General features: G+C 57.1%; 1 protein-coding gene across 1 annotated transcript; it reads right to left on the bottom strand.

The window, feature by feature from the left end:
* Positions 1–6: 6 nt before the first annotated feature.
* PLEKHG3 (pleckstrin homology and RhoGEF domain containing G3) lies at positions 7–21,531 on the bottom strand. Its single transcript, XM_028505823.2, is given in 19 exon segments — positions 7–1,359; positions 1,862–3,293; positions 4,900–5,013; positions 6,406–6,425; positions 6,861–6,899; positions 9,640–9,744; positions 10,104–10,137; positions 10,391–10,477; positions 10,732–10,824; positions 11,035–11,217; positions 11,452–11,583; positions 11,673–11,823; positions 11,932–11,978; positions 12,316–12,385; positions 13,582–13,666; positions 13,669–13,678; positions 14,801–14,946; positions 14,949–15,186; positions 19,916–21,531. Coding segments are annotated over 19 exon segments (3,720 nt in total). The 5' UTR covers positions 19,919–21,531; the 3' UTR covers positions 7–628.
* Between the last annotated feature and the right edge of the window lie 776 nt (positions 21,532–22,307).

Here is a 22,307-nt window from a genome sequence, read left to right as displayed (position 1 = left end):
CACAGGTCGGTTGGTCAGCAGTGGTTATTGCACCATTGGCAAATAATGAAATGTGTATACATTAGCGACAACCACAGGGTCAGCGAAACAATCCACAAAAGTACCTGAACTGAGTCCGTTACATTCTTCACAGGACGGGAATCAACGGGGAAAACACACACACACACATATATGCACACAAACAATAAATTATGGACCTCGTTCCTGCCTGGACCCTAAGAAAAGGCACAGCCCCCCGCCAGGCCACCTTCCCGCGTCTCCCCCGGTGGGCTCCTCAGTCTGGCAGTGGCCGGCTGACACAGGGCTTGCTCTCCCTGGGAAGAGGTGAGTTTAAATATGTGGCTTCTCACCGGAGAACTGGATATAAGGGAAGGGGCCACACCGGCCTCAGAGGGAAGAGGGGCCCATCTGGACCTGTGGAAGGTCACCGCGAGCTTGTGGGGGGGGGGCACCAGCGTGGTTACAGCAGGTGAAGGCACTTGCTGAGCGCACAGGGGCACTGTTCCCGGGCACCGCCTTCCGAGGGCCCTGGGTGAGGCTCCCGTAAGGAGGGTGAGCCCAAACCTGTGGACATATGTCAAGGCTCCTCGTCATCCCCCAAGCTCCTCCCTCCCCCAAGACTCAAGAGTCAACCTACAGAGTTCAAGGCCTGGAATTTCTCCCTCAGGTTTCTCACGATGCCTTGCTGGCTTGGGTCCACTAGGTCCCTGGGACCCTCTTCCTTCGGCTGATGTGCGGCTGCCTCCTGCAAATCCCGGCCCTGCCCCACGATGGCTGCTGCTGACCTCAGTCCAGGGCCTCTGCTCTCCTCCAGCCCCACCGCGGGGCCAGGCAGGGGCCCCTTCTCCATGACAATCACCCGCCGGTTGTTCTCCAGGGTGAGGTCTGCAGTGACGTACAGGGCCTCCTTTCCATCCGGCCCACTCTGGGGCAACACCCCAGGAGGCCGGGGCTGGGCGGCCTCTGGGCCCACCTGGCCCCTCTTGGCACTCAGGCTGCAGCAGCGGCCCACCCTGCCAGACACGGGCGGCTCCATCATGCTGTCTGGCACTGAGCGGCTCCGGCTGACGGGTGGGCCTCGGGACCGGCTTCCCTCGACCTGGACCGCCTCGTCGTTGGAGGCATACTTGGAACAGAGCTCTCGGACATCGGGCCAGTTGAAGGTCTCGGTGTCCAAGGGGCTGAGAGGGCTTCGAGTGGCAGGCCGGGCCCCAGGTGAAGTGGTCCTCGAGCTGCCAGCAGAAGGGATGGAGAAACGCCGTGGTGACATCTCCCCGGCCGAGCAGGGCTTGGGCAGGCTGTGCTCCTGGGCCAGCACCTCCTCGTGGTTGAAGAGGGACAGCACCGGCTTTCTCTTACCTGTGAGGGGAGAGAGCGGCCTGAGTCACCGGGCAGGAAGGGAGAGCGGAAGTGAGGGCTCTGAACTTCTGGGGAAGGCTGGTCGGTGGGGTTTTGGGTGTGATGATGGAAGAGAACCCTCATTTACCATCCATGGTCCCTTTACCAAAGGGAAACAGGGAGAATAAAGGAATGGCAGTGGACAAGGGGTCAAGAGTCAAAGGACGAAAGACAAGAAGAGCTTCTGCTCTCCTAGAGAAGAGGGCACGGTTACATTTCCTCCAAAGGTCTCTTCCACAGGAAGGATGGGGGGAGGGCAGTCAGAGTGCTCAACCAGGGCCCCACGGGTGGCCTCTCGGCATTAGACCAGCTGCTCACCCTGGCCCTCGGCCCTCAGTGTGGGGTCCAGCCCTCTTTGGTAGAGTTCCTTTAGGGATCACTTTTCCCCAAAAGCCAACTGACTCTTAAAGGGCTCTTCCACCCCAGACTGTGGGAGGGGCCCAATCCCTACCCCCCATTGTACCTTTCCCACCCGATGGTGATCCAGCCTCTTCCTGCAGGTGGGGAACAGCGGAAGCTGCATTTTCCCATGGCAGTGGTGGCCTGGCTGTCCCCGCCTTGCTCTTGATCCGAAGGCTATACTGGCGAGCCAGCTGGTAGACCTTATTCTTGACTCGCTCGCTCACGTGGCTGTCCATCACGTGGGAGAGCTGCACGATGCAGGGGTGCAGAGGGGCCACCAGCTCTCCCTGGGAGCCACTGCTCAGCTCCTTCACCAGCTCCTTCAGCTCCCGGGCCAGGCGGGCCGGGCTGGGCCGCTGGGTGGGGGAGGCGCTCTCTGGTGAGGCAGTGGCTGACTCTTCAGTGATAGCTCCCAGCTCATGCTCCTCCAGGATGAAAAGTGGCTCGTGTAGGTCAAAGCCATTGGCCTGACCTTGGCCTGGCCCCTTCTGAGGACTCCCCTCAGAAGACTCCATTCCTTCCCAGATCTTCACAATTTCTGAAGATGGGCGGAACTCAGCATCTGTGATAGGAGCTGGGTCGCCAGAACCTGCACCCACCTGGCCTGGTCCTGGGAGGTCAAACAGGGTCCATGAAGCCGGCCTGGGGCCCACCTGTCTCTTGTGCCCCAACGGGGCCACTGGCTCCGGGTCCTGCCTGGGAAGGTTGTTGAACCTGAAGACCGAGTTTCTCACCAGGCCTTTGGGGATATAGGAGAGGCTCTCCCTGCGTCGGACACTAAAGCCTGCATCGTGGTGCTCTGCATTTTCGTAGTAGCTCTTGATTTTGTCCAGCAACAGCCGGTCTCGTGTGGAGAGCATGGATTCCTTCTTCTTGCAGGAAGAAGACCTATTGGTCTCTGCTGAGCAGCCTGGGCTTGGGGGCTCCGTCCCATTGACAGAAGGGCCACTCTCCGTGGCCATGCCCACACTGAGGTCCGCTGCTGGGGGGAGCTGAGAGCTGAGGGAGTCCGCGGTGCTGTCGCACCGGGCCAGGCCCTTCTCGCTGCCCTCCAGGCTGAGCACACTGCTGCTTCGGCTGGGCAGCCTCGGGGTCCCGAAGCCAGTGGCCTTGCTGTCCTCCAGTGCCAGGCTGCTCCGCCGAGAGAAGCTGCTGACAAACCGCTCAGCAATGACACTGGCCTGGTCCAGCACAGAGGGCGGCAGGAGGCTCTCAGACTCCTGGGCAGTCCCCATTTCCTCCTCCTCCTCCTCCTCCTCGTCATCGTCCTCCTCCTCCTCACTGCTCAAGGCCTTCATGTTTTCAGTGCTCTTGGCTACCACAAAGTCCACCATGTCACTTTGGTGGTCCAGCCCCAGCAGTTCCCGATGGGCATCAAGCTGTATTTCCAGGACTTCTGGAGACTCTATGTCTGAGGGCATCTCCTCGGCGCTGGGACCTTCCACAGCAGCAAACACCTCCGGCTCTGTCCCGGGCTCTGGGTCTGGCTCAGCCTGGGAGAGCAGAGGGAGCTCACGTGAGACTCAGGGACGAGGGGGATGGCATGGCCTGCCTGCTCAAAGCCTGGTGAGGGGGCACTGCAGTTCACAACAGAAGGGGCAACAGCTCCTCAGAGGGAGGAACGTGGCGCTGTCCCTTAGTGACCCTGCCGCTTTGGTGCTGGGCCCCCAGCCCTCAAACCCAAGGGAAATTCTAGCAATGTGGGTGGGAGAAGGTGGTGGCATCTCTCTCCGGCAGCCTATCTGGGAGCTACATGGGCAGATGGGAACACCAAAACTCAGAGCCACAGCACCAGTACTCCCTGCCCAGGGGTGAAGCAGCTCCCTACAGTCTTAGAGGCTCCCACGAGGGAGTTGTTCTGGGTTCAAACCCAGGCCTGAGCAACCTGAGAGGCCAGGGCCTCCTGCGCAGCTCAGGGTCCCGAGGGCAACAGGACCACTTGCTGGAATCCTGCAGAGGGTGAGACAGGAATGTGGCTCCTGTGCACGTGCCTAGCAGATGGGCAAGGAAGGAAGCAAATTCTAGATCTCCCTCTTGACCACCCTGCAAGTCATTTGAACCACAAAACTGGCTAGGACAGGCGGCTTTCCAGAGAGGTCTGCAGGGAGAAGATAAGCGCAAACACTGCACTCTGAGGGATCAGACTCGATCCCATTGATGCCGTCTAGAATCTGCAGAGCACGAGCCATGACCTCGGCCTGCACTGTCCGACGACAGTAGCCACCAGCCACACGTGCCTTCCAAGCACCTGGAAGGGGACTAGTCCAAACTGAAATCAGCTGTAAAGGTAAAATATGCACCAATTGCAAAAACTTCATACAAAGGCAGCATAAACCATCTCGTGAATAGCTTTTTATATGGATTACATATTGAAATGGTAACAGGTTGGACGTCCTGGATTAAGTGATTTTTTAATGTGGTTACTAGACAAGTTAACGTCACACATGTGGCTAGTGTTCCACCATCACTGGACAGCACCACTCTAGACCTGTACCCAGTGTCGTCCAGTTTCTGTCTCTGGCTGTGAGGCCTACTCCGGGTCTAGGCCTCATGAATGAATTTTCCTTATGACTTTGGGAAAGCAAAGGCCTCCATTTCCAGACAACCCACAGACGGCGTGGGGGCGGTGGGAAGAAGAGCTTGGGCTTCTGAGTCACAGGCCCAAGTCCAGCCTCAGCTCTATCCCTCAGGAGCCATGCCAGGCACATCACCCAACCGTTCTGAGCCTCCTTCTCTCGGGTAGAGCTGTTGCAGAGAACAGACGGAATAAACAAGCACCTGACAGGCAGGACGTACGCCTTACGCCCTACACAGGGAGGCCTAGCTGAGGGATCTGAAACCTGGTCACTTCTGCTAACTATGCCCGTCAGCAAGGGACTACATCTGCCCAAAGGAAGGGGCGCCTTCCTCTCATAGAAAGGGGCTGTCTGCTCACCAAGTCATGCGCCCACAAACCAGACAGGCTTCCTGAAGGGATGGTAGAGTCCTGTCCCCATAGACCCAACAGGAGAGCCCAAGCCTGAGAGCCCGACCGCAGACCTGGAGATCTGGGCTCCAGACACCTCTGCACTGTCGCCTGCCCGCCTACTGGCCACTCACCTCAGGCAGGGAAGAAATGGACTCGAGGCTCATGTGCTTCTCAGCACTGTCGGCAGACCGGCTACTGGGCCTCCTGCGGCTCTCGGAGCCTTCAGACTCCCCGCGCCCCTTCCCCTGCAGAGAGCAGAGGGCAGTCATCAACTCCCAGGACAACTGGGAGCTGGTCCCTTCTGCATCCATCCCAACACAGGCAGCACCCTAAGGGGGCTGGGCTTTGCTGAGAGCCAGCTTTGGACCTGAGCCACTCCAGAGACAACGTGAACTGCCAGGCCTGGGGATAACAAATCCCCGCCAGGTATGCAGCCTCAGCAAAGCCCAACCCCCTAACCCTTGCAGCCTTGCTATGTGCCGCCTCTTCCCCTAGCCCACCACTCCCATCCTGTTAGTCATGCTTGTTGGGTAGTATGCTAGTTCGCACCCAGTGCTGGAACACTGCATGCCAGGGGCTCACCAGGGCGTGACAGTGAGTGAGGGGTTAAGAAGTGCTGATGGCAGAAGTACAGAAACAAGAACAGAAGGGTGGAAAGGGCAGGGGAAGGGACTCTAGGATGGGCATGGGCTTGAACATGCCAGGGAACATGCAAGGAGGAGGGGAGATCAAAGAAACACCTCACCATAGCACCCCGGGAGAAAAGTAAAGCGTTGGCCCGATAGTGCCAGCAGTGGAGGGCGGCCAGCAGGGAGCTGGCAAAGTCGGCTACCTGCTCCGCCACTGCCAGGCTCTCCTCCTCCTCCTCCTCCTCCTCTTCCTCTGAGCCTGGGGGCTCCGGCCCAGACCCCTTCTTGCTGCCTTCATGCCCTGCCAGGTCCTCCAGAGAGACCTGAAAGGCCTGTTCCTCCTCCTCGTCCTCCACCACCACTTCCTCCTCCTCCTCCTCGTCCTCCTCCTGCTCTTCCCGGGCACCCCCTTCAGCCTCTGGCTGCAGGCCCCGAGTACGGGACGGCTGCCCAAAGTCCAGGAGAGCACCAGCACTGCCTGCATGCTGTTCAGAGCACAAGACCCCTCGTGACCAGCCTCAGGGCAACACCCTCTCCTCCTTCCAGTGGTTGGGGGTGAGGAGGCTTTACACAGAAATGCACCTCTACATACCAACCCCTGGTCTCCACTTAAGCCCAGTGAAGACCAGAGGGGGTGAGGGTGAGGGGAAGTAAGGGGTAGGACTGGTTTTCAAGCTAGGGACTGGGGAAAGTTAGGACAGGGGCCTGGTCAGGAACTCAAGAACCAGAGAGGCCTGCCTGCCCTGGAGAGGAAAAACTGAGAGCATCCAGGCTGGGCAGGCCACCACCAGGGTACCATTCCAGGGGAAGGGGACAGGAGGGTCCCCACGGCAAGGGCCATGGTATATTGACCCTCTGTGGCCCACATGGCAGAGCCCAGTGCACAGGAGGTGCTTGATAGTTATTTGTCAAATGAATGAAGACAATGAGAGCTAAAGGAGCCAGGGGCTGACCTGGGCAGTCCCATCCCACTCTACCCAACCAGGCCCCTCTGCCCACAAATCTTACCTTCATTCCCACTGCTCTGGCTGCTGCCGCCACCGCAGAGTCCCAGTACGCGGGCGAGGAGAGGGGAGATGGGTAAACAAGAGAATGAGCCTCTCTATGCAGGATAGAGGCCAGAGGCCACAGGCCTAGAGCCCCCTGGGGAAGACCTCTCTGGGGGCTCCTAGTCCTAAAATCCTCAAAGGAATGACTGACAGAACAGGAACCCGGGCAGGGCAGAGCAGTGCAGGTCTGTGAGTGTTGCTTGCTCCTGCTGTTACCGGAGAAGAGGGTGAAAGCCGCAGGGGTTGGGGATCAAAGCCCCCTCTCTAGACAGCAAGGAGAGGCCCACTTTCTGGGAAAATAGAGACACAGTCTTCTCTAAACTGTCCTCAACATCCCCACCCAGGTGGTTACCTACATCACCTTCTGGCCCCTGCCCAGAGCCACCTGATTGGCTGTCGACCCTTCACACTCACCTTTCTCACTGAGCTGCCTGAGTAGGTGTCTGGTTGGCTCTGAGGAGGAAAGCACATGGGCAGTCAGCACAGGCCTGGAAATAGCCCTGCCCCCACACCCACAGCCCGGCCAGCCCATCACGGGGCTCAAAGTCCATTCGGGCTTGCCCCCACCCCAGCCCTAGGGCCTGAAGGAGGCAGCCCTCACACCTACCCCACAGGGAGGCAGGGCCACTCCCATCAGGCCTGGGTCCACAGCTATTCCTGCCAGTCCCCAGGGGCAGCACTAACCACAATCCTGAGTTAGGGCAGCTCCTGCAAGGAACCACAGCCCCACACTGCCCCCTTCAGACCAACTAGCCGCCACTCTAGAGGTCCATGGCACCACATCAAGCTCCACCTTGCCTGCGATGAGCCCATCAGCACATTAGCTACAGCCCAGGCCAAGCTCTCTTAGGGCACCCCACTGGAAAGCAGGTTTCGCACCCGACTTTCTACGGCCCTTAAGGTCTGGCACCACAAGGCCTTGCTGCCTGCTCGGCAGTGCTGCCCGACCACACAGGGGCCGACCAGGCTCTAGGGACAGGACACAAAACACATCCATTAGGCGGATGATGTCACCACCTTGGACCCCCACCTTTTCTGCGGACAGACCTGAGACAGGCAGGCAGAGAGGGATAAGAGGACACCTGTCAACGACCAGTCTATAGAGCCTTGGCCTCAGCTCAAACTGCCTGTGCCCAGCCAGCATTACGTGGGAAGCCTACTATAAACCTGAAGCCGGAAGGAAGGTCTACTGAGGTCTCTTAGCTGCTCCTAGGCAGGGGAGGATGTAGAAAACCTTTTTCTCTCCTGAAACACATGTGCACCTACACACACACACACACACACACACACACGATCTGCACAACTTTGTAAACATCCAGCTATTTTCATAAAACACTCCAGTCTTTCATTTCAGAACTTGTCATCAAGAATGTGTAATACGTGACAAATAATGACACCAGCACCTCACTTATCCATAAACGCCCTTTATCTGCCCATCTCAGCTCTCCGGAAGCAGGAGGCAGGAAAGACCCGCAGGCAGTCGGAGCAGCTGGCTGAGGGCAGGCAGAAAGCTCCTGTCGGACTCCCGCGCCCCCCTCTCAGCCACTTGCTGGCCTGCTCTTACACACATGCCCCCCAAGTTCAACAGCCTGATTTCTGGCAGATGGAAGGGGAAAGAAGGGACACTACAGGCAAGCACAGAAGACAGGTGAGAACAAACACGCATCAGCGGAAGGGTGGACACAACACCGCAAATGCAGGCTGTCTGTACGGGGACCCCCAGCTCCCCGCTCCGGGAGGCCCGGAAGAATCAAGCTGTTCACATACCACAGAGAGGCCACTGCACCTCCGGTCAGCATCCTGTTTTAAAGGCCCCGGAGTATGAAGCGTGTGTTAGAAAGATGTCTCTCTTGTAATGGTTAAAACTAAAACACGAAAACAAGACACAAGTGAACTGAACTCTTTTAGAGTTTCCGGGCTAAAATCTCGGCCATGTGGAGACTTAAGCTCTAAAATGGCTCATTTCCCAGGGGCCTCAGTAGCTCTAGTTTGGATGCTGACATATGACAGGCAGTATTACGAGACCACCCCCACCACCGCCCACACTTGCTGAGCACGTCCATGTGCCAGCAGCTTCTGATTTAAAGCTATGGCAGGTTACGAGAGGATTCTAGAGGGGCAGCAAGAGGATTACAGAAGGAAGTTAATACCACCAATTTGGGGCTTTTAACATGTGGCCCCATAAAATTTTGCAACTGTGACAACTGGCCTCGGGTTCTAGATCCACTGGGAGCAATACCAAAGTAAAACCACAGCTTTCCAGAGACTGCTTGGCCCCACCTTTTAGAAGACCAAAGCTCGCGCATCTATCCCCACAGCTGTCCAAGGGGCCTGTGGGTCACAGCCAGTCAAAGCACAGAGCACCGTACAGCTCCAAGCCAGGACACTGCTCCCAGTCACGCCCGAGTCTTTCTCTCCGGGGACCTCCAAGACACTCTGCACCCTAACTCCCACCACGTGGACAAGTTTGGCAGGTACCTGACTGAGGCCAAGTTCTTCCCTGGGCCTCAGACTGAAGGGCAGAGTAAAAACAGATGTAGGAAACACACTCGGGGGGGATAAACGGTAATGTAAAAAAATACAATTTAAAAAAAAAAAAAAAAAAGGATGCTCAGGAAAAGAAGAAAGAAAAACACACTCATCACCAAAAGAGCTAAGGATAAAAGCAATGTCTTCTCTTTTTCAACAGACAACTAACTCCATTTACTCCAAGTACACTGCAGCAAGTCCAGTCGTGGAAAACCCAGGACAGGAAAGTGGAACTTTTCCTGAGACCCAAAGTCAATATTTCCCGTCTGGGTTTGATGCCACTTGGAATGTAACTTGTTTTCCCCGCGTCCTGCCTCTGCTCGGCTCCACAGCACACGCCTGAGAATCACTCCTGGCTGACCGCCAGCGTTCTGAGTGCCGAGGGAGGGAGGTCTCAGTCGCGGGGGGCTGAGCAGGGTGCCAAGGCCCAAGTGCATGAGCGTTCCTGGGGCCTTGGAAAAGGTGGGCTGCCCAACCCTGATGGGCAAGAAAGGCCCAAAGGTGCCAGGTAGAGGGCGGCACAGGGAGAGGACGCTCCACACACGCCTACCTCGCCCTCTCCCAGGATGCCTGGAGGTGCGAGCCAGCCCCAAATACTGCCGCCAAGGGCCCCCCGCCTGGCCAGAGGCCCGTGAAGACGCCTCCCTGCCCACAGAACCCTTACCAGACTGCCGGCGGCCCTGGCGGCGCCCCTCATGGGTGGACACCTCGTCCTGGGAGGACCAGGCCTTCTTCAGGCGCTCTGGGCTGTAGCGGTACCGATTGGGATCTGCACCCGAGAGAGACAATCAGGCCTTTGGGACCCTGTCGGCTGTGGCCTAGACTCTGGCCGCACCCACCCACACCCCTGCTGCCCTCCCCAACGCTCAGGGCCAGAAGCCTCCAAAGCTCCCTCCTCTTCCATCCTCCATCCAACTGTGTTCAGGAGCATCAGGCACAGAGGGTCTGCCCGTCAGCAGTGCTGTGCCCCTAGGCTCACAGTAGACCCCCAGGCCTCGATAGAAGGAGTCACCCAGGCCTCCCTGCTCCCTGGAATCTTAGCACCAGGCAAAGCTTCCCCAGGACGCAGCCTTACGAGAAAGGTGCACAAACAGGGACAGAGCAGGCAGAGAGGCTACATATACTTACAATAGGAATCCATTTCCAAAATGGCTTCCTTGGCCTGGAAGGGGAGAAACCCACCCCATTACGACCTTGCCACGTGCCGTGCCTCCCCCAGCGCACGGACTCCCTCGGGCTGGGTGAGGACACTCTGTGGTGCTCTGCTGAGGCCCAGGGCCCCCACTGAACTGACCCCCGCTATGGAGCCAATGTCCAGAGGGTGAGGCCCCGGTGGACCCTCCAGCTGGCTCTGAAGGACACTCTCTCCTTGTACCCCATTAGGACCTGGGGGTGGGGGTGCCCCAGGAATGCACCTTCTGGGGGATGGTGGTATGGTGGTTCTCCAGGATGAGCCTCTTGATGTGGTGAGTCCAGTTCCGTTTCTCCTCCACTGTTTTGGCCTGGGAAGACCCAAGGGAGAGGGAGCGGGGGTCATCCCAGGCCTGAAGGCACACGACGTGGGCCGTGCTTCTGCCAAGCAGGGCAGAGGTGGACAGAGAGCCTCTACTTGGGCCTCTGCAAGGCTACAGCAACTAGTAGCCTGAGGGGTGCCCACAATGAGCCCAACCTTCCAGAGGGAGACCCTGAGGCTCAGCGCAGCCCAGTGAGCGGAGGCAGGTCTGTCCCCAGCCCGAGCCCCCGGCCCACCCCTCACCTGGATGCTGTACTGCTGCTTGCTGTGCTTGTAGTGGGTGACGGTGAAGCACAGGGAGTCTCTGGTGCTTTCAATCAGCATCAGGGAGGAGCACTGGTGGGGAGGGAGAGGGCGGTCAAACTCAAGGAGTGGGGAGGGGAGCTGATCTGGAGCCCAGCCCCTCAAAATTGCCTGCGGAGGCAGGGAGAATGATCGAAGAAGGATGGAGCTGCATCCGCACTGACTTGGGATGGTGAGGACAAGGACGAGGAGGGGAGGGGAGGGGAGGGGAGGAGGCAAAGGAGGTGGCGGCAGCCTGGTTACCGGGATGTGCCCCTTGTAGACAAAGTGATCGCCCCGCTTCTTGGTGATGAGCAGTGCTTTGTCGAAGAGGAAGAAGGTCTTCTCGCTCCGCACACGGTGCAGGCGGAATGTGCCCTCCAGGACGAGCTCCCCGTAGATGGTCAGGTCTGGCCCCTTCCAGTTGATGAGCAGCGACTGAATCTCCTGCAGCACAGAGGCCCCGACCCCAAGGGTCAGGCTTCTCATGACCTTGCTGGGGACCCCAGAGGGCTCCTGGAGGCTCCCGAAAATCCAGCCGCTGCTGGGTCTCCCCAGGGAAGCCTGCCCCACACGGACGCTGCCCCTCTGCTCAGCCCTACAGGGCAACCACACTCCCTCTCCAGGCCCACGCCCACCCAACCGCCCTTGCGTGTCCCTGCGGCCACCAGCCCGGAGCACCTGGAGCCGGACTGCGTGCTCATGCCTCCTCTTCATGTCGTTGATGTACCAGGCCACGCAGGTCATGGTGTCAATGGCATCTTCCACCACCTCAAAGCCTTCCTCTTCTTCATCAAAATGTTTGGCAATTTCCTGAGTGGGAGACAGGGACTTAGGCAGCCCAGACTCAAGGGTCCTGCCCTTGCGCAGCCGCCCAGGTACTCAGGGGACCCTTGGGTTACCTGGAGCAGCAGGTGGTACTTGAGGATGCGCTGGACTGGCTTCAGCAGGTAGGAGCCCAAGGGCAGCGAGTGCTGCAGCAGTTCCTGCTGGTCCTGGAAGAACTTGGCCTGCTGCTTGTCCCGCATGCACTCCATCAGGGCGGCCACCGAGCTGGGGTGGGGAAAGGACGGTCACCACCTCGAAAGGCCTGGATGGGCAAGCGGGGTGCTCCAGACTCACCAAACGAATCAGCCTCCCCTCTCTACCCCAATGACTCACTTGGGGTAGTTGTTGCAATACTGGGTGTAGATATCAAACTCTTGGCTCTAAAGAGAAACCAAAATAGTGATTTCAGAGAGACTCCCATTGGACTGTAAACCCAGGTGTACCAAAAACATACCTCAAGTCCCCAGAGCAACTCTGCACCCCCTTCTCTGAGTGTCTGTAGATCCACTTTTGTACCCATCTGTCTGGGACATGCCACCCACCCAGCAACCCCTGGCTCCACCCTGGAACACCCTCCCCAATCCAGACCGGACACCTGGCACTGCCCCTGGAGAGGGGGCTCCCTCCAAAGCTCAGGTGTCCCGTGAAGGTGGGAGTTTCTCTCCCACTGAGCCTCCAGCAGAACAGGACAAGAGGCAAGAACCCAGTCCTTCTCACCCTTTCCACAAAGCAGCTGGCCACAGCCACAGGGTCACCATTGCAGTTGTCCAGGTCTCTGAGTAGCTGACTGGGTGAGGAAGAACTGCCATCAGACCCCAGACTATTGCAGCCTCCACGGCTACTGACCCACCATGCCCCTCCCCAGCCTCCTGGTGCCCAGACACACAGCCAGCCCTGGTGTCATGCCAAAGAGTCAGGGCTTCCACCCTCAAAGTGAGCCCTGCCCGGGGCAGCAACCACAGAAAGCATCCAGCAACACTGCAAAGATGGGGAGCAAGGGAGACCCACATGCTCAGCAAGAGGAAGAAGGGACACCAGTACCCACCTCGGGAGAGGACACGGCTCCTCTGCAGGCAGGAGGAGTCAAATACATAAGAGCAGAGATTTAAAGGAGAAAGAAAAGAGAAAGGGGGCTCGAAAAAGAACCAAGGTCCCCAGTTTAAAAGGATACAATAAAAGGAAAGAGACAGGGTGACTCCAGAACCCCTTTTTCTTAGATGGGGGCACTACAGAAAACCCTAGAAAGGGTGCTCCCCCCTTCCTAACCCCTCATAATCTGGCCCAGGACTCCTTCCAGGCTGCTCTAGCTTGCACAGCAGGAGGTCCCCAACTCATCTTAAAGGGCCTGGGGTAAGGTTCCTCCTAAGCTATCCACACTGTCCCCTCAAGCTCTGCTCCTCCTGACCACCGCCCTTCCTCTGGGGCATCTGTGGGTCCAGGCAGCACACGATGGATCCTCAAAGGGCCCCTCTGCCCTGAAGCAGCCCCTTGCCAGGCTTTGTTCAGCCCCACCTATCACGTCTCTTCTGACCTGTGCATTTTCCTAATGGGTCAGATCACTGCCAGGGAGCCCTGCCTTTCCGTGAGGTCAGGAGGAAGATGGAGAAGATGTGAAGAGATGTGCGAGTGGAAGACAAAGATGAGAAGGACAAAGGGGTCACAAAGGGAGAGAGGGGAAAGTATCATGTGCAACGGTTCAGCAGGCCCCTGAGGGGCACCGGCTCAGGCTAAACCCAACAAGCTCACAGCCTCAGGTGATCTCCCTGCCTGACAGGCAGCACCTCCACCCCAGGGCACACAGTCCCACAGGTCCTCTCTCCTGTGGGGAGCTAACTGAACCCTGTACAGGGTTGGGCCACCCTTCCCCACCCTCGGACAGCAGGCCCTGGGCCCATAAAGCTCAGCCCACCACATCGGGGGCATCCAAGATTCGCCCCCAGGCCCCGCAGGTGTAACACAGTGTATGTCAGGCCCACTCCCTACCTGTTCAGTGCGTAGATGCTTTCTATGTTCCCAAAGAGGGCACTGACTTGCTCTGGCTTCAGCAGCCCAGGCGTGTCAATGATCTCAGCAGGTAGTCCTGCATGGAGAGAGGCATCAGAGACCGGCCCCTCCCGGCACAATGCTGCCCCGGCCACGCCTCATGGGACCACTATTTCTCAAATATCACCTACTGGGCTGGGTTGGACAGTCCCGCCCCAAAATCAATATCCACCTGGAACCTCAGAATGTGACCTCTGCAGATGTAACTAGTTAAGACCTCAAGACGATATCATACTGGATTTAGGGTGGGCCCTGAATCCAGTGGCTAGTGTCCTTATAAGAGAGGGCACAGAGAGACAGAGGAAGGCAACGTGAAGACAGAGGCGGAGATTGGGGCGATACCACCTACAGGCCAAAGAACAGGAAGGATGGCCAGCAACCACCCGAAGCCGGGGGGAGCGGCCTGGAACGCACTCTCCCTCAGGGCCTGCAGAAGCAGCCAGCCCTGCCAACATCTGGTTTTGAAACTTCTGGCCTCCTAAACTGGGACAGAATAAATGCCTGCATCTTAAGCCACACAGTTGGTGGCAAATTGTCACAGCAGCCCCGGGAAACCCATATACCCTCTCCACAGTGGGTGGCTTCCTTGGGGGCAGCCACACAGCCATCTTCCCCCGTGTGCCCTGCACAGTGTGAAATGCTTCACCTCCACAGCCCTGGCAGGTAGATGCCTCTTCATTTCTGAAAGGAGGAACCTGGGGCTGTGTGTGTGTTGCCGGGGGCAGGGGGAACACCGTGCCTGAGACCCCACAGCTACCAAACCAGAGAGCAGGGATCTGGGAGCAGGCAGGCGGGGTCTAAAGCCAGCTTCTTCAGCTCATTCAGTCTCTACTGAGCACAAGAGTCCCTTCCAACCTTGTCAAGGGTGCCTACTCCCTGGGGACCTGCAGAAGTTCTGCAGGAGGACAACTGGTCTGAGCCAGGGTCACAAGGCAGTGTGAGCAGTCAGCAGCTTCCCCAGGGCGGGAGACGGGAGGCTGCGCTGCTAGTCACAGGAAGCAGACCTTCCGAGATAACCGTGCCAGGGAGAACTGTCCTTCCGGGCTGGTGGTGATAGGTTTATGCGAGAGAACCAGGCCGCCAAGCCCAAGGCCAGCCCGAGAGGAGGTGGCAGGCACCCCCCTCCCGCACTGCAGCTCTGCAGCAAGAAGGGCCTTACCTCCACTATGCTGCGCAGGTCCTGCACGTACATGCGTTCAGTTTCCACAATTTCCCGCACCACGCGGCCCAGGTAGCTGAGCTTGTGCGCAGGCGCCGCTGCTGCCCTGCCGCTGAATGGGGACAGGGGTCCCTTCTTGTTCAGCAGCTGCTGGAGTTGTTGGTGTTGTTGCGCGGGTGCCGGCCACGAGGGGAGCCTGCACCGTTCTTGGCTGAGGCCTCGGGGCCGCTGGGCTCCTCCATGGTGCCTCGGCTGTCCCGGGAGGAGCCCGACGAAGACGTGGTAGAGGTCAGGCTCGCCGGCCGCTCCTGGCTGCCGTCCGGGCGGAGGGAGGCAGAGACAGGCATCCTGGCATCGCTGCCCGGCGCAGGCGCTTCGGGGAGATTCTGCGCAGGACGGACAAGGAGTCAAGCTCTGAGTCCTCACAGAAACAGAGTCAACAGGCGGTTGCCAGGGCTGGGTTGGGGATGGAGGAGGTGGTTGTTTAATGGACACAGAGTTTCAGGGTCGGGAGATAAGGAAAAGTTCTGCGGATGGATTCCTGGTGATGGAAGCACAACAATGTGAAAGGATTCAGTGCCACTTAAAAGTGGTTAAAGTGCACATTTTATCTTATTTTTAAAACCATGTTACCACAATTTTCAAAACCACAACTCTGAACTGCCACGAAGTCCCTTCCCTCAGACCCCGTGAGCATCTCCAAGGATGCTCCTAACAGTCCCTCCTGACCCCAACAGCTCCACCGCCATCACTCCAGGGTGGCAGCAAGGTGGGCCCCATCTGGGGACAGGAAGGGCTCAGCCACCGAGGCCCCTGAAAGGCGAAGCAGACATCCCTGCCAGAGCCCTGGGGGCAGTGCCTTCGGAAGGAATCCCCAGCACCTAGCCTCTCAGAGCCCCGGCTCCCCACATCTGCCCCAGCGCTGTGTCCTCCCCGCTCTGAGCCTGGTGCCTGGCACAGGGCAAGGGCTCCATACACAGTGCAAATGGTGATGCTAATCGTAGTTGTCGAAAAGCTCTTCCCGAGTGCCCACCTGTCAGAGCCTGTGATGGGGTCCCAGACAGGGACAAGCAAAGATCTGGCTCTTAGAAGCTAAGACAACATGCAGCCAGAGAGCAACAGTGTTCCCGAGAGTGCAAAATCTCTACGGCGACAGTGGCTGCACCCTGAACCTGAAAATTTCAGGGTGCTGACAGAGAAGGCAAAGGAGATGGCACAAAGGCTGGGCCCACATTACCCCCTGTCCCCTGCCCCGCCCCCAGCACCTGATACAAGTCCCTGACTCACCCTGGCTCCCAGGGCACAGGAAATTCCCCAGGGCTGAGCCACTGGTGAGTCTCCCTAGGCTCCACTCAGCATGGCTCAGTCAGGGCAGCGCAGCAAGCAGGAAGCTGCTCCCAGGTGAGGCAAACACAGCCTCAGGTGGACTTTTGTCCCCTGAACAGATGGTGCAGCTCACAGGTAGGCCCGCCCGAAGCAGCGGTCAGGGGAGGGCCTGTGGCCTTTGAGGAAAACAGAGACACTCCACCTCCATCCCAGACGACCAGAGCTCACTGAGACCACTTTCCAGAATGTGTATTTGATGCTGTTTCCACAGGAAAAAAGTTCCAGAGCATCCTTTACACCTCCAATGACCTGAAGCCTTTGGCCCCTAGTTCTCAGGCTCAGAAATGTCCAAATCACAGACCACAGCTATGAGAAGGACCGGGAAGGTACTGTCACTCCAGTCACTATGAATTTGCCACCCTCCCCGCCACCACCGGTTTTCTGTGCCTCTGTCCCAACCTGGAACCAGAGCCCCCAGCTGTGCCCATACCCCCGAGCTCTGGCTTTTGCAAATGTTCTCTATGCCTGGACATTGTTTCCTCCCATCCATCCACGCCACACAGCCCCTCCGCCAACTGGCCTCACCTATACCCAACACTGAGGTTCAGATTAGAAGCCATACCCCTCTAGAAACCTCCCCAGGAACCAAACCTGGGGCACCTTCTGTATAATCCTTCAGCACCTCAGGGTTACACCTACTCTAGCACTCCTTGCATGAGACTGTGAGGAGTTTGCGATCCCCTATCCTAGACCGTGAGTGACCTAAGGGCCGGGGCTTTAAGGGTGATCTGGCCAATGAGTAATGGTGGTGAACACTGACGCTTCTACAAAGCTGAAAGTCAGGAGCATCGAGACCCACTCACCGTCCCTGCACGTCCAGCAAGGACCTCTCAAGCACAGGGCTTTGTCGCTGTGTGTCTCAGCTGGGGAAGAGGGGCATCACCCGAGGTGCTCTGTGTGAGCCCCCCGCTTTATAGATGAGGACGCAGTGGCAGCACTGGGACCAGTCGGGCAGTCTCCCTCCCTTCAGGCACAACCGAAGGAGAATTAATCAACAGGATCATCTGGGTGGAACTGAGCGTCTCAGAGGACAGCCCCTGGGGAAATGCAGCACTGCTGCTTTTTCCTCCCCCTTCAAAAGAGCCTTCAAAATTAACCAGCGAGGCCTTTCTACACAACCAGCCGGCAGGGTAGTACCATGTCATTTTAGCACAAAGAAAGACAAAGACCCATACTCTGCCCCAGCCCTGTGGGACTCCGTTGTCCTTCAAAACACAGGGCACGTTGCACACACAGCCCCCACCCCCACCCCAGCTCCTCCCTGCCCCGCCCTTCCCTGTCAGGCAGTCCTAGCTGGAACCACGGAACAAGGACTTATGGGGCCTAAGACGGTTCCCAGAACAGGCCTGGGGTCAGTCAGCCCCTAGAGGGATGCTAAATGGAAAAGGCCCAAGTCCCAAATGGATTTCACAGCTGGCCAGGCCACAGCGCCCATCACCCCAACACACACTCTCTCAGGGAGACTCATCTCTAAAGGATACCTTCTGGGGGGTCACTCTTTTGGGACCACATGGCAACATACGCACATTCAAGCTCAGAAACTAAAATATCTTTCCTACTTAGAGAAACTCTCTGATTAAATGTAGCTATGCAAGCCCGCAAGCCCGGCTCCTCTTGGGACTAACACCAAGCATAACCGCTAAAATGTTCTAAGCGCTATAGACACTTATCTCTCCTAAAAACTCTATGAGGACAATACTATAAGTATCCCCATTTTACAGATGCAGAAACTGAGGCCAAAAGAAGAACCTGGACTTGAACTCAGGCTCCTGTGTTCATGCTCTCCTGCCTCCCTCATGGATTTCACACCAGCCAGGACCACAGGCAAAGGGTTAGTCGCAGCTCTGAATGCCATAGATTTGCCTCAGCATAAGCCATGGGGGACATATTATATTAAGACTCGAAAGAGCAAGGATTGTTTTGTTTTTTAAGATTTTATTTATTTTTAGAGAGGGGGAAGGGAGGGAAAAAGAGAGGGAGAGAAACATCGATGTGAGAGAGGAACACTGATCGGCTGCCTTCTGTACGCACCCCGACCCGGGACCGAACCCACAACCCAGGTATGTGTCCTGACTGGGAACCGAATCAAACTGGTGACCTTTTGACCCGAGGAATGACGCCAACGACACCCAACCGAGCCACAGCAGTCAGGGCAAAGTTTTTAATGTGATGTTCATTCACCCCCCTCAAAGGCCTGCGGAGGCAAAGGGCTGAGTGTTAAGATTCCTTACCATCAGCCCTGGCTGGTGTGGCTCAGTGGACTGAGCGCAGGCCTTGGAACCAAGGGGTCGCTGGTTTAATTCCCAGGCAGGGCACATGCCTGGGTTGCCAGCCGGGTCCCCAGTGAGGGGCGCACAGGAGGCAACCACACACTGATGTTTCTCTCCCTCTCTTTATCCCTCCCTATAAAAGTAAATAAATAAAATAAAAATAAATTTAAAAAAATTTTTAAAGATTCCTTACCATTATATCTAGACCTGCTACACTGTGACCATCTACCCTCCTGTTAGAACAACACAGTAAAATACAGATTCCAGGTCAAAGATCGCAGCTCACGGAGAAGGGAAAGAACATGTGGTCATGAGGTCAGACTGTAAATTCCCTGGATGATGAGAAAAGCTGGGCAGTGGTCAGGAGACCTGGAATCACAAGGCCCTCTCTCCTGGGTAGGAGGATGGGAAATGAATGTAGAGACCCCATAGGGAGGGATGAGAAGTGAAACGGGGCAGTGAGAGGAAAGGAGGCGCAGTCTGGGGGGACTGCGAGCAGGCACCACTTGACAGCGACTAGAAGAGCCATCGCACTGCATTTGAGTGCATTCTGGTCCCAGAAGCCCCGTTCCCAGCCATGACTGTGTGTGTGAGTCAGACCCTCACAGAGACAGCTCAAGTATCAGCTACCCACAAGCCCCTGGGCAGAGCCGACCCGTCCTTCCTCTCCACTGAGCATCAGCTCCCGGAGTAAGACTCACCCCAAAGCCAAGATGAGAACTCCGGTCCTAGAACTCACCCTGGAAGACAGCGTCAGCTGGGGAAGCGGAGGCCTACAGAAGTAGGCAACAGGCAGAGGGCAGCCAAACCCTCCAGCCAGAGGCCACGGCCACCCCATCCTGCGACACCACGTCTCCAGTTCCCCTGTTTCCCCGCTGTGACCTCTTCCATCTCTCAACATGAACCAATCCAGTCAATCATCAATCAACAATAACGATAAATCAGTCTTCTAGAAAACCATGTTAAAGACCAGGCCTGTGAAGCCCCCTCTGACAAGGTCACCTAGGACCTCTCCTTTTGCAGAGCCCAGGAAGATGCTCAGACACACACCTGTAAGAGCCTGGGAGCAGAAGAGGAAGGGAGGTCTGGTGTTTTGTTTTGTTAAACTTTCTCTAAATGAAACATAAGCTACCCCTGTTAGGTGTCTACCCCGCTTCACGAGGACCCTCCCTGAGGAGCCCCAGGCAGGAGGCAGGAGGCAGGCAGGCTGCAGGCGGCCCCTGGATGCCCGGCAAAGCTGACAGCGCAAGACTGCACCCTACCTGTCCCCACTGTGGCTCAGGCACCATGCCCCCAGTCTGACCCACACCCCTGCCTCCAAGAAGAAAATGACACCACCCAAAACCCACAATTGCCCCCCTCTCCACGTTCTGTCCTCAGGCCTCTCGCCACTGAGGCAGGAGGACACAGCTCCCCCTCTCACCGACTTCAGAAAAGAAGGTCTCACAGGGGCACTCACCATCTAAAGGACCTCTGCTTCTCCGGTCCTGAGGAATCCCCAGGACGCAGCAATACTCCCTGCTGGCCCACCCTCCCCCGCCGGTGGGCTGAGGAGGCAGGAGAGGGAAGGGGCACTTGCTGGTGAGCCCTCATGCTGGCCAGTGCTCTGGAGGTTTCCCAGAAAACAGTGCAGTTCAGGGAGGCTTGGGTCCAGGTGCGGAGGAGGCTGATGTCACCCTCTCATCCCACACCCAAGAAGGGGAAGTCTGACATGCCACACCTGCTTTGGAGGCAGACAGGAAAGGAGCAGGGTGGGGTGTCCCCCAAAGGCAACTGCTCCAAAGGGCACAGGCCAAGTAGGGGAAAGGAAGTTCACCCAGTACCTGCGCAATGGGCCGTGTCCTTCCTCAGGGACTGCAGACTGTCTCCTTGGGTCTTCCAACTACATTCTACAGGCTCTGCAAACAGCCTCTGAACCTTCACCAGGACCGTCCCCTAACTCCACAGTCAGAACCTCGTCAGAGAAGGTACCAGAAGGAAGCAACAGAGAAAAACCACAACTTTTCCAAACAATGCTTCCACCTTTTCCAGGGCAGAAACAGTGTGAACCTCCACAGAGATCTCAGCTGAGATCCCCGAGTCACTCGCTGCGCTCTGGCCCGCAGTTCAGCACAGCCACACCCCATGCTGCTCCCCAACTCTGCCCCCAGGAGAAGCCCACTCTTGCCTGCCGGTTCCCACGCACCGGCCCCCATGGGGTCAGGCACTTCTCCCCACAGGCCCCCCAGCCAGCAGGGAGTGGGCAGAGCTGAGTGAGGTCACACCAGCAGGAGGCCACCTTTCACCGCAACCCCAGGCTTTCCCCAGGAGAATCCCGGAGAGGGCCTGGCTCTCTGCCCCTCTCACAAGCTGTTCCCTCACTCTGGCCCCTCCTCCGCCTCCCCAGAGACTCAGGGGCCCTAAGCACCCTAGGAACAGACAAAGACAAGGGAAGGCTCCCCGGGGAGTGAATGGGAGTATCGTAACTGTCAGAGGCCGTGCAAACAGTGTGACCAGAGTTTCTGGGCCACCCCAACCCTGGCCAGTTGGCTCAAGTTCATTTTCCCTCGTGAATTCGTGAGTTTCCCACTGCCCGAGAACTGCAGGGGGCCACCAAGTGTGGCTGGGTCTCCCAAGCAGGACAGCAGCTGCAGGGAAGGGGAAGGGGCTGTAACTGCCAATGGAGCCAGCCCTCTCACGTGAATTCTGGGGGGAGCCTGGACCTGAAGACTGAAGTCCAGAAAACCCCCTTGGCCGGGCCTTGGGAGGGAAGGAAAGCCCCTGGCATCCTGTTTCTATGGGAAGATCGCTGGCCCACACCTTACGGTCCCACCAGCGCACAAGCCCAGTATTGGCTCACGGCTCATGGCATCCCTCAAACCTGGAATGTGTCCCAGGCCCTGTTTCCCTACACAAATTTGGTCAAACCACCTCCTTCAGAAAGACCTCCTCAACCATTTCCTATCCCCCCCAACACACATCCTATTGTAGACTGAATAATGCCCACCCACCCAACCCCCCCAAGAAAATATCACATCCTAATCCCTAGATTTAAGGAACCGGTGGATGTTATGTTATATGGCAAGAGAGGCTGCTCAAGCTAAGGATCTTGAGATGGGGAGGGTACCCTAGGTTATCTGGGGGTGCCGATGTAACCACAAGGGTCCTTCCTATAAGAAGGAGGCATCAGACCCTGGCTGGCGTAGCTCAGTGGATTGAGCACGGGCTGCGAACCAAAGCATCACAGGTTCGATTCCCAGCCAGGGCACATACCTGGATTGCAGGCCATGGTCCCCAGCAACCACACATTGATGTTTCTCTCTCTCTCTCCCTCCCTCACTCTCTCTTTCTCCCTCCCTTCCCTCTCTAAAAATAAGTAAATAAATCTTTAAAAAAAAAAGGGGGAGGCATCAGGACTCAACAGCTGATGTTATAACAGAAGCAGAGGGACAGAGAGAAACAGATAAAGATGCTACACTGCTGGCCTTGCACACAGAGGGAGGGGACCACAAGTCAAAGGACACAGGCAGCCTCAGGAGGCTGGAAAGGATAATAAAGAAACAAATTGTCCCCCAGAGCCTCCAGAAGAAACACAGCCCTGGGGACCCAGCCAACTTCTGTCCTCCTAGCTGTAACATAATAAATGTCTTCAGCCACTGGGTTTGTGGAGTTTGTTACAACAGCCATAGGACACCATTACTAAATACTTCTTTAAATTCTAATGGCCGAGTCTTGTTTAAAACACTGGTCCTTGGGGGTTCATATATGTAAGCTTTTCTTCTGGACTAGAGTAAAACCCAGTGGCTGTGTCTTCTTTCTTATCATCTTCCTTCACCCCCAGTAGGCAAACACTAGGTGCTCAATATATGCCT

The sequence above is a fragment of the Phyllostomus discolor genome, chromosome 1 (genome assembly GCF_004126475.2).
Source record: "Phyllostomus discolor isolate MPI-MPIP mPhyDis1 chromosome 1, mPhyDis1.pri.v3, whole genome shotgun sequence".
Lineage (NCBI taxonomy): Eukaryota > Metazoa > Chordata > Mammalia > Chiroptera > Phyllostomidae > Phyllostomus > Phyllostomus discolor.
The sequence above is the reverse complement of the archived record's forward strand: the minus strand, read 5'-3'. Positions and strand labels throughout refer to the sequence as shown.